Source organism: Pongo pygmaeus, chromosome 14 (assembly GCF_028885625.2).
Source record: "Pongo pygmaeus isolate AG05252 chromosome 14, NHGRI_mPonPyg2-v2.0_pri, whole genome shotgun sequence".
Classification (NCBI taxonomy): Eukaryota; Metazoa; Chordata; class Mammalia; order Primates; family Hominidae; genus Pongo; species Pongo pygmaeus.
In genome coordinates this window covers 84,932,941-84,945,510 of record NC_072387.2, presented here as the reverse complement: position 1 = coordinate 84,945,510, position 12,570 = coordinate 84,932,941, and the positions used below count along the sequence as shown (strand labels likewise).

The window sequence follows — 12,570 nt, the reverse complement described above, 5'->3', positions numbered from 1 at the left end:
CATTTTTTTTTTACGCCAACATATTTTAGGGTTATAATATACATAAAAAATATGGCTCACTCCAGTAGTGTTTCTAAACTGTGGGAGACGGGAAAGGAGCAGAAAAGATTAATTCTTATGGGAGTACACAGTAGTGTAAAAAAGCCCTCCAGAAAATCCTAACTTCTATCTACACTCCACCTTGAGAATTACTGCTCTATGCACTAGGAAACCCCTAGAAAAATTTTAGCAGCCAACTGATTCAGGTACATTTCAGGAAAGGGAATCCAGCAGAAGTGTGTGAAAATGAATGAGAACTGGAATAAAAACTGAGAATCTAAATAAAAAGCAGATCTTCTAAATCAGAAGTTAACGAATTTGTACTAGATTACAGTGGGAAAAAGTATGGTGGAACTATTGTAAGAAACAGAATAAAGGGAAGAAAAAGTTTAAGATACAGATAATAAGCTCAAACAAATAAAAATGCATTCTAAAATACAGTGGGGTCATTCAGATGATGTCTAACAGGCATCCAAGATTGGAAAGAATGAAGGCGGTTGGGTCTGAAAAAAGAGACATGAAGATCATTTAAAAAGAAGTTTAAATGTAAATCCATAATTTGGATGAAACTCCAAAAATGGGGCAAGAGAAGTATGGCAAAAATAAATATTTTTTGTAGTGAATATGTATTAAAGCATTTAATTGCTTTATTACAAGTAATTGTCTTCATATCTTAACAATAAACTTACGCTGATCCTCCTCATCACCAATTTTAACACTATAAATTTGCAAACAAAAAATCAAAGCATAGTGAAGATTATGAAAATGTTCAGGATCATATAAAGCAATACAAAACAGCATTTCATTAATTTCCAATCTGGTGTTAAAAACATTTGGACGGGCCTCTTATGTGTTTGTGTATGGATAAACTTAGTCAAAAACAATAATCCACACCTTTGAAAGTAGCGCCAAGAGCAACCAATATATATATTTTTTATAGAGACAGGGTCTTGCTCTGTCCCCCGTGCTGGAGTGCAATGGTGCAATCATAGGTCACTAAAACCTCGAAGTCCTGAGCTCAAGTAATCCTCCCGCCTCAGCCTCCCTAGTAGCTAGTGCTACAGGTGCGTGCACCACCACACCTGGCTAATTTTTATTACTTTTTGTAGAGACAGTCTTGCTATGTTGCCCAGGCTGGTCTCAAACTCCTGGCCTCAAGCGATCCTTCTGCTTTAACTTTACAAAGCACTGGGACTGCACAGGTATGAGTCAACATGCTCAGCCAAAATCAATGATTTTTAAATCAAGTATTTTTTTCAAGTTTTTTTTAAGTATAAAGGCAATGTCATCTTTTACATGAAAAAGTGTGGTTTCGGCCAGGCGAGGTGGCTCACGTCTGTAATTCCAGCACTATGGGAGGCTGACACAGGCGGATCACGAGGTCAGGAGATCAAGACCATCCTGGCTAACACAGGGAAACCCCGTCTCTACTAAAAATACAAAAAAATTAGCTGGGCATGGTGGCGGGCGCCTATAGTCCCAGCTACTTGGGAGGCTGAGGCAGGAGAATGGCGTGACCTGGGAGGCAGAGCTTGCAGTAAGCCAGGATCAGCCACTGCACTCCAGCCTGGGCAACTGAGCAAGACTCTGTGTCAAAAAAAAAAAAAAAAAAAAAGTGTGGTTTCGACTCACATATGGGATAAGAAACAAGAAAACCTCTAATTCTCTGCTATTAACCCTTAAATGTGCTATAAACATACCAAACAGCATTAGTTAAATTCTTTTTGACTAAAATACCTTCTGACAAACTTCCTCTTAGAGTGATAGAGTCAGGGCTGGGGGGAAGGAAAGAAAGAAAGAAAAGATGGAAGGAAAAATGAAAGAAACCAAAAAATGAGAAAAGAGGCAACAGAAGGAAAGGAAAAGCAAGCCAGCTGAACTAGCTAACAGGGTAAAGATGGTAAAGATCATTGCATTACCCTGAAACAAATTTATTGAGCAAAGAAAATGATGTGGTTTTCTGCTGGAAGCAGGACATAATAAAGACACAGGCTATTTAACTGTACAATAGTGCAGGTATTTTTCTCAAAATAGTTGGACATCAAAGGAATCTGATAGGGAAGACACAGGCCACTGAGCCGCACAAATAGCACACAATCTGCATTATCTCTAAATGATTAGATGAACTGAAACGGCAGACAGCAGCATCTTAACAGCTTGTCAAAACATGTCCTTTTGCTACTTTATGACTGCTTTTGCTTAAGTAAATTCTCTCAAAGGAAAAAACAAAAAGCCAGGTAACTTTCTAAAACTGTATGTCCTACAATAATACTATGGTTAAATTTACACATAGCAAGAAACACTTAGAAAAAAATGTGAAATACCTCAGTCTGACCTTCATGGGCACTGGTCTCATGAGTAACTCGGATGGCCTGTAATAAGAATAAAGGTATTCATTGGAAAAAATGCCTATACTCAAGTTTTTAAATGAAAACAACAAAGCTAAATTTTAACACCTGAAGTCTCCTAAAGAAACAAAAAAATTGAAGGAAATTTAAGAACAGCTTAGTACTAGATATTTAAGAATGATATCTGGGCAATCAAATGAATTGCTGTACTGTGTAACGCGCAAATCTCTGAAAACTTAGGAAATTGAATATCTGATTATTTGTAATTTCCAGGCTCTAAGCAGGGGCCATTTAACTTTTTCAGTTGTTAGAACTAACACTTAACACTTTATTCAATTGAGACTAGAATAAAGTAAGCATTTCACAGATAGAGACTAAAGAAGCTTATCTCATCTGTTTCTCCAGGTTCCATGCTCCTCTGCAGCTCTGGCTGTATTTATGCTTAATCATGCAGTTTCAATCAGCAATTGAGAAATGTGGAGCACAACTCATGCATTTATCAGAAGCTACAGAATTTAGTTTCCTGAACTAAAAAAAAAACCACTCTTACAGTACCCACTATTTGCAAACATCCAGAGAAATGGGCACAATAGTAAATTACAGGTGAAAGTACAATCTTTATAAATAGCAATTTGGCAATAAATAAATATCCAAGCCTTAAAAACATGCAAACTATTTCATCCAGCAATTTATCTTCTAGGAGTCTATATATTTACATATAATTGTACATAATTATATATAATTAAGGATATTTACAAAGATTTAGCTACAATGATGTACCTTGCAGTATTTATTAAAATAGTGAAAAAGAAGAAAAACTATTAAATTTCTAACAATAATTTATTGGTGAAATACAATACTACATAATGGAAAGCTATGCAGCCATTAAATAATATCAAATATATACTTACTGGTATGTAATACGTTTGTGATAAGTGAAAAAAGCAAGTTATAAAACAGTATTACAGTATGATCAAATTCTTGTTTAAAAAATTGTGTATATACATACACTCCCTAAAAAATATTAATGTTTATCTACCTCTCATTAGTAAGAGTACTGATTTTCATGTTCTTTATTTTTATGTATAATAAAGATGTTTTATGAGGTCTCCAGTTTTTTTTAAAGAAAAAAACAATTTAAAATTCTCAAAGTGTATTGGAATGCATAACAACATAATCAAACCAATTAATTTATCAGGCACAAATTCTACATAAGGCATTGTTCTAACCAAATAATTTGTAGATTATATACCTAATTTCAAAGAACTTATAATCTATTTAATAATGTTATTAAAAGGTCAAAAGATTTCAAAAGAAAAATTGATTCCAAAAGTAATAAATTTTAACAACCATTTCAGAACAGTTACATGAAGTGGTACAACCACTATCACCTGAATTAAATATAACCTATATTATATATATAGCCCAGTTTATGTGGCCTTTATTACACTGATAATATAGCTACAGTATGGTCTAACGTCTACCTTTAAACCTTTGCTTTTTCCTTTCATCTTCAGCCTTGTTCCAAATTCCCAATAAAAGATACATAGGGTACTGGCAGGTATATATTTATTTTAGGGAGGGAACGGTAAGGAACAGTCAATCATAAGATATTTTATTAATTTGTAAATCAGGACCAGGCACGGTGGCTCATGTCTGTAATCCCAGCACTTTGGGAGGCCGAGGTGGAGGGACTGCTTGAGGCCAGGAGTTCGAGACCAGGCTGACCAACATGGCAAAACCCTGTCTCTACTAAAAATACAAAAATTAGCCAGGCGTGGTGACACGCACCTGAAATCCTAGCTACTCGGGAGGCTGAGGCACAAGAATTGCTTGAACCCAGGAGGCAGAGGTTGCAGTGAGCAGAGATGGCATCACTGCACTCCAGCCTGGGCGGCAGAGCAAGACTCCATATCAAAAAAAAAAAAAATTTGTAAATCAAACTGATTTTATCCATTCAGTCAGCTCTGAACATAGAAAAGAAATGGCAACTTATCAGCATTTATGGATATTTCAAAGTTATCTGAAAAGTACAAAAGGCTTTTCTTAATGGATACAATAAAATCCATAATTGCTCAAAACTATGGTTTCAAGACAAAGCCCCCAAATGCATCTACAGTCCCACAAAATTTTGCCCACATATGAGATCAAAACGGAAAAGAAGGTACCGACATCATAGTTCTCCAGGTATCTGGCTCGTTCTTCAGGGCTCATTGACACAGATTCCTCCAGGAATTTTTTCAAGGTTGACCCAGATTCTGAGAATATGAAAGAAGATAAAATTAAAAAGGCTTGATATAGCAGAGAGACCAATATATGAAAATACTAGAAGTATGCTACTATTTTTCAGGTTAAATTCTTTCATTGGTAGGTTAGAAATGTAAGGATCATGTTATAAATGATAAGCCTTACATTATTAATATTTGTCCATTTGTTTAACCCCTATTAGTAAACAATATAAAAGAATGAGAAGGATTAATATTTCTTCTAACAGTATATATATTCCCATCATAAAAGAAGCAGGGAATGCTTTATTTTATAGTTTGAAGAAAGAATTAGAGCACCACCTACTGCTCAATGAAATTAACTTATATATTAAGGGGGAAAAAAATGCAGTAATGAAAAATCATTTACCAAAGTGCATCTTGTCTTTATTGTTTGCAATAGCATGAATCAGTCCAATTGTTCCACAGGCATTGCTGATTGTTTGCTTCATGAAATATACTGATGATGTAACATCTTGTCCCTGAGATTTTATTTTTTCTTCCTCTTCTGTTCTGAATACTTCATACTATTAAAAAAAAAGTCAATAATGTATTTGTGGAAGATAACATATCAAAAAACTCAGTCTGCAAAAGAAAAAATGCAAATGATAAAAAATATTTTTATGAAAGAAAGGGTTTAAAATAAAAGAATTAATCTATCACCTACCAGACTGACAAAAGATTGAAAAATGAATAGCAGTAGCCAGTGATGGTGAAGGTATGGGCAAAAAAGGCATTCTCCTATGCTATTATTAAAAGTATGTATTTGTACGATCATGTTACAGGGCATATGGCAATATGTGTTAACATTTTAAATTCTCATACACTCCAATAAGCAATTTCCTTTGTAGGAGATTGGTCTAAGACATCAATGGAGATTTGGTTAACATATATTATGGCATATCGTAATAGAATACTATAAAGCATAATAGATTTACACATTCTGATTTAGAACTTTGTCCATAACTAAGTGTGGTTATAGGTCAGTATGTATTAATAACAATTCCCATTTATGTTTTTAAAATATGTATATACACATTGGAAAGTCTGAAAGGGTATGCAAAAACTTAATAGAGGTTATCTTTGGGCCAAGAGATTACTGGAGAAGTTTTACTTGCTAATTGTTACATTTCTATATTGTTTATCATTGGCAAAAATATTTTTCCTTTTGGAAAATCATAGCATATTTATAAAATTCACATCATATAATCCGTAACTGACACTAACCATTATCTATAATAACTGGTTATAAAAGCAATAGGGTATAATAATAAGCATAAAAAATGTGGGCTCTATAGCTGACTGCCTGGGCCCACGTCCTGGCTCAGCTGTTATTAGCTGTGTGACTTTAGCAAATTACTTAATGTCTCTGTATCTCAGTTTCCTAATAGTAAGAAAGAGTAAAAAATAGCAAAAAGGTTAAAAAATCAGTGAGGTGGGGAGGAGAAAGATGATTTTATTGTTTTGTTTATAGTTTTTCCATAACTTTCTGCTTCCAATAGAGCGGGGTCAGCAAATGACAGCCTACAGGCCAAATCTGGCCCACTGCCTCTTTTCATAAGTAAAATTTCATTATGTATTGTCTATGGCTGTTTACAAGGTAAAGTCAAATAGTTGCAACAGAGACTTAAAGGCCTGCAAAGCTGAAAATATTTACTATCTAATCCTTTACAGAAACATTTTCCTGATCCCCTGCAATAAAAGAAACAATGTCTATAGAAAACCTACAAGTAGTTAAGAAACTGCTTCTTTTATCTCTTGCCTATGGAGAAAAAAATAATAAACTGCTTCTAACAACAAATGTATCTGTGCTCAAAATATGAATTTTATTATTGTGCTTCTAAATTACATTTTAAGTAACACTATCAGAATAAATGGACATTATTCATGTAAGTTTGACTGATAAAAAACTGGAAAGGTTCAGTATGTTAAGGTCTTATGCTGAAAAGTTTACAGTTCTATAGCTTAGTCTGTTGTTAATGTTCCTGATGACAAAGCAAAATAGATTTGATAATTTCAAGATGTAATGTGTAGGAAAAATTCCTAAAATGATACAAAGCAACTAAAGGAAAAAAAGAAATCATGGTAGATCAAAAACTTAAAAAAAAATAAGGCCAAGAGACATAAATATCAGAGAGAAATAAAATTTATAGCCTCTTTGCCTATGATTTACTGGCTGGACCGCACTATCACAAAGAACACATTCAAAACACTATCACTGGCCAGGCGCAGTAGCTCACACCTGTAATCCCAGCACTTTGTGAGGCTGAAGGGGGTGGATCATCTGAGGTCAGGAGTTCAAAACCAGCCAGGCTAACATGGTGAAACCCTGTCTCTACTAAAGGTACAAAAATTAGCCAGGCATGGTGGCACATGACTGTAATCCCAGCTACTCCAGCGACTGAGCCATGAGAATCACTTGAACCCAGGAAGCAAAGGTTACAGTGAGCTGAGATGGTACCACTGCACTACAGCCTGGGCAACAGAGCAAGACTCTGTCTCAAAACAAAAAACAACAACAACAAAACACTATCATTGATGGTAATTATCAAAAAGAGATAATAAACATTGGTGAGGGTGTGGAGAAAAGGGAACCCAAGTGCACTGTTGGTGGGAATGCAGATTGGTACAGCCATTATGAAAAACAGTATGGAGATTTCTAAAGAAATTAACAATAGACTACCATATGACCCAGCAATTCATATCCAACGGAGACGAATCACCTTGTAAAGGAGATGAATCACTACCTTGTAAAGATATCTGCACTTTAGGCCGGACGTGGTGGCTCATGCCTGTAAACCCAGCACTTTGGGAGGCTGAGGCGGGTGGATCACGATGTCAGGAGATCGAGACCATCCCAGCTAAGACGGTGAAACCCCGTCTCTACTAAAAAATACAAAAAAATTAGTCGGGCTTGGTGGCGGGCGCCTGTAATCCCAGCTACTCGGGAGGCTGAGGCAGGAGAATGGCGTGAACCCGGGAGGCAGAGCTTGCAGTGAGCCGAGATCGCACCACTGCACTCCAGCCTGGGCAACAGAGCAAGACTCTGTCTCACAAAAAAAAAAAAAAAAAAAAAAAAAATCTGCACTTCCATGTTCACTGCAGCATTACTCAGGATAGCCAAGATATGGAAACAACCCAAATGTCCATAGATGGCTAAATGGATAAAAACATGGTATAGTCTATGACCCTAGTAACCTGAGTGTGCCCAATCCCATCTGATCTCAGAAGTTAAGCAGGGTTGGACCTTGTTAGTACTTGGTTGGGAGAAAAGGTGGCATAGATATAGACACACACACACACACAGAAATATTATTCAGCCTTTAAAAAAGGAGATCCTAACATTTGCTACATGGATGAACCTGAAGGACATTATACTAAGTGAAATAAGCCAGACACAGAAAGAAAAATATTGTATAATATCACTGATACATGGAAAAGCTCAAATACACAGAGATAGAGAATGAAACAGAAGTTAACAGGGATGTGATGTGATGTAGGTCAAAGGACACAAAATAGCAGATGTATAGGAAAAACAAGTAGAAAACTAAAGTTAATAAAATCATATTGCATTAGAGATTTTTGTTAAATAAGTAGATTTTAGCTGCTCTTGTAACAAAAAAAGTAACTATGTGATGATAGATATGTTAATCTGCTTCACTATTGTAACTATTTTACTATGTATATGAATCCTATATCATGTTGTAAACTTCAAAAATACACAATAAAATTTATTTTTAAAAACCCACCATGATTGACTTTAAAGGGTAATGAGTCACACCTATAATCCCAGCACTCTGGGAAGCCAAAGTGGGCAGATCATTCAAAATCAGGAGTTCGAGACCAGCCTGACCAACATGGTGAAACCCTATCTCTACTAAAAATACAAAAAATTAGCCAGGTATGGTGGCACATGCCTGAAATCCCAGCTACTCCAGAGGCTGAGGCAGGAGAATCACTTGTACCTGGGAGGCATGGGTTGCAATGAGGTGAGATCGCGCCACTGCACTCCAGCTTGGGCGACAGAGTGAGATGCTGTCTCAAAAAATAAGTAAATATATACATATATACATACATACATACATACATACACACATACATACATACATAAAGGGTAATGAGGTACCCACGACAGTTCCTTTGCTATTAGTATGCTTAAGTCATTCACAACTACATATTCAATTTCTAAATTGGAACTTCAAAGACATTTCGGCTCCTAAAAAATGCACTAGATATCCTCTTAATAACTTTGCAATATATCACCTATAAGCTGAAATAGGGATCTACAAAACTGTAAGACATCTAAAAGTGGTTCATGCTATTTATATTCTCTACTTATATGTTATTATAGTTCTATAAGTATTTATGCTTACTTATATATTTACTTACATAATTTTCTACTTATGTAAGTACAAATTTACTTACGCAAATACTTTAGAACTGTGTTCTTCCTTTCAACATGGACAAGTTTTTTAGCTCTGATAATCTACTAAATTAAATCCTATTAATAAGGGTAATATGCCTTTTTAATACTGGTGACTCACTAAATGAAAGAGATCAAATCTAATTTATTTTTTACAAAAAAAAAGTCACAAAAAATCAATGGTTTGAAAATTTCCAATTCAGACAAAAAAACTATTTGTATCACACCAGCTAAGAAACCCTAAGCTTTAGGCAACTGATTTTTTTTTCAATTATTTACTGTTCATTACAATTGGGGTCCTGGAATAGTTATCTGTTGGCTTATTTTTGTAATCAAAAAAGGTAAAAATAACATTGGATTAAAAGAGAGTAAACTTAAGTTTTTGTCTTAACTCTTCTACAAATGTCAGTAATCATAACCTTACCATTGTGTAGGGGTTTGGTCTAATACTAGACAATCAGTAAGAAATTCCTAACTCCAAATTTCTCTATTATGAATAGCAAATGCAAAGAAATATCATTTCTTTTATTGAATAATTTGGTTTGTAGAACCCTTAAGTAGAAGAGAGAAAATTTTCAATGTTATTTAATTTATCTTGAATTGAGGCTAATTTGTTATAGCATAAAGAAAATGATCCAGGAATTTCCAGGACTAAGCAAAGTCTTAAATCCTGTGGGATTTGGCTCCATTTAGTCCTGAAGAATAGGATGACCTGAGCACAAATACGACAAATCATCAACATTTCTCTCACATCTTCCCATTTACTTCTTCATTTTTCATAACTACTACAATCATCCTACTGTTTCTAATTTTAAAAACAAAAATCAGAAGGATATAGCCTCAAAATCTATTATAAAATGCACTTAAAAGTTCTGGCTCCACTATACATATATATGTGCATGTGTGTGTATATATGTATACGTATATATGTATGTATACGTATACATATATACACACACACAGAAACATACACACACATCATTCTAGAAAAAAGGACTAAAATATGTAGACTTGAATTTAAATACAGAGCTCAAAGAATAGCTATTTATAATCCCCAACACACCCTAAAGCTGCCAATTAAAATGTATTTAAGCTTAGTGATTCCCATTCAAGTTTATTTTGAAAATAATGTAACCCACATTATCAGTTTCCCCTACCAACTTAAAATAAGCAAAGGAGATTCCTTTTATATATATATATTGAAAAAACTGTATTTAAATTTATTCTAGTACTTAAAATTTCTAAAATACATAAATCAAAATGTGACATCAAAACACAGCTGAGGCAAACTAACCAAATTTTTATAAAAGAAGAAAACTACCCAAGCTTAAAGCACTAACTTAGGACTTTACTGTCATCAAAATCTAAATATCATCTCTTTAATAAAAACAGTTTTAAGATTTCTTTACTGCCTAGATTGCCTAATTTTATGTAAGAAGGGGATCATTTGTTCTTAAAGATTGTATTTATCAAAAACTTTGTAAATTAAAATAAGAGGAAAAAGAAATTGGGCTGGGCACAGTGGCTCATGCCTATAAGCCCAGCACTTTGGGAGACCGATGCAGGAGGATCACTTAAGCCCGAGTTGGAGACCAGCCCAGGCAACATGGTGAGGCCCTGTCTCTACAAAAATAAAATACAAGCATCAGCTAGGTGTGGTGGAACATGCCTGTGGTCCCAGCTACTCGAAAGGCTAAGGTGGGAGGATTGCTTGAGCCTGGGAAGTTGAGACTGCAGTAAGCCATGATTACACCTCTGCACCCCAGCCTAGGCAACACAGCGAGATCCTGCCTCAAAAAATAAGATAGAATAAAGCAAAAATTGTATTTACCAGAAACTTTCTATATTACTTAACGATTACCTTTTCTGTAATAGGAAAGAGAAGTAAGACTGCGCAGACTGGTCTTGGTACCATGCTAAGGAGTTCAGGATCCATTCCATATACATCGACGAATTGCCAGTTAGGATGCAGACCTAATTGTTTGAGAAACTGGTAAAAGAAAGAAAGAAAAAAAAAACAATGGAACGTTAGTTGGTAAAAGAAAACTAGTATACTATACATAGTGTTAAAAGGGAAATGATCAACAAATATGTACTCTATCTAATACATATAAAGGGATAAAATACAAATGTAACTGACATTCAGTAGGAATGCAGTAAAGCAGCACATATCAAAACATCACAATGTACACCCTAAATATGTGCAATTTTTGTCAACTATACTTCAGTAAAACTAGGGGGGAAGAATGTAGTAAAGCAGATTTTCTATGAACAGGGTGAGAAGAAATAGCAATTTATTTACAGCACATAACATTTAACATTCATAACATGTGAAATAAAACCTCTTTTTTCAAACTCCATTTCTTTGGAATTGAATTTAATAAGCCTGGACTTCATCAAATACATACAAGTTGGCTTGGTTGATATGTTAAACTCATTTCCAGAGCTTGGTTTTTAAGGAGAGGCATTTAAGTTACAGTAAATAAATAAATATTTTATCAGAAAATCAACAGAGTTTATCCTGTTTACCAAAAATGATGTCTGAGGTCTAAAGATAGATTGATAGCCATGAATTGTATCAATGAGCAAAGAGTAATATAAGCCAAAAATGCATTTAATGCACTGTATGAACAACAGAAAATGCTTGATATAGGAAGTAAACTACTGGCTTCCTGACCTGTACTACACAATGAAACCTACTTAACTTCATTGCCTCTCTTATATCTGGCAAAATAACTGTAACAAAAAATTAGTGCTTTTTTACAATTCTTAAGATGTCACAGGAAAATAAAATGTCAGACCTTAATCTATCACATAGAGAAAAAATGAGAATGTCATTTTCACAATAAATTAATAACTCTATATCAAAAGAAGCTGATAACTTTTTTAAGTACATCATTACAAAATAAGTTTTAGATGATAGAAAAAAGGAATAGAGGAAACAAAAATCATATTAAAAATGCATCACTATATCTTACCTCAAGAACACATTATAGTATTTGCTGGTCTAACATCTGAAATTTTGAAATTAAAAACAAACAAAAAAGGTGCCATAGGCATTTCTCCCTGAAGAATGATCACATGTACTTAAATCATCAAATGAGGTCTTGCAAAACCAGTGAAGCCATGACACGTATATAAACAGTGTTATTCATCTCACATGCATTTGAGTTTTGTAAGACAAGACCTTCCTGTTTAAAGGGCAACTGTCCTTATCCTTTCATTTCTCTGCTTGTAGAAGATAATCTACTTGCTAATGATATCATTGGTCAAAAATAAGGTTCTAGGTATGTTTAATAAGAAACGTACTGATTTATAAAAACTTTCTTAGAAGAATGTGTTCAGCAAAGATTAGGTTCATTCTTGCAACAAGTCACATGCCCTATAAGAGTCCGGGGCTGAGGGCCGGGCGCGGTGGCGTGCACTTTGGGAGGCCGAGGCGGGCGGATCACGAGGTCAGGAAATCAAGACCATCCTGGCTAACACGGTGAAACCC

General features: G+C 34.7%; 1 protein-coding gene across 6 annotated transcripts in view; it reads right to left on the bottom strand.

The window, feature by feature from the left end:
• The window catches only part of UCHL3 (ubiquitin C-terminal hydrolase L3), a 58,021-nt gene that overhangs the window by 34,141 nt on the left and 11,310 nt on the right, over positions 1 to 12,570 (bottom strand). For 5 of the 6 annotated variants that reach the window (XM_054446954.2, XM_063650968.1, XM_054446955.2 and 2 more), the window contains 4 exons: positions 10,936 to 11,064; positions 5,022 to 5,178; positions 4,560 to 4,645; positions 2,364 to 2,411 (listed from right to left, as the gene is read on the bottom strand). In XM_054446954.2, the coding sequence (XP_054302929.1) occupies positions 2,364 to 2,411; positions 4,560 to 4,645; positions 5,022 to 5,178; positions 10,936 to 11,064 (420 nt within the window). Of the gene's footprint in view, positions 1 to 2,363; positions 2,412 to 4,559; positions 4,646 to 5,021; positions 5,179 to 10,935; positions 11,065 to 12,052; positions 12,145 to 12,570 lie in introns of those variants that run through there. The other variant, XM_063650970.1, reaches the window with a different exon arrangement.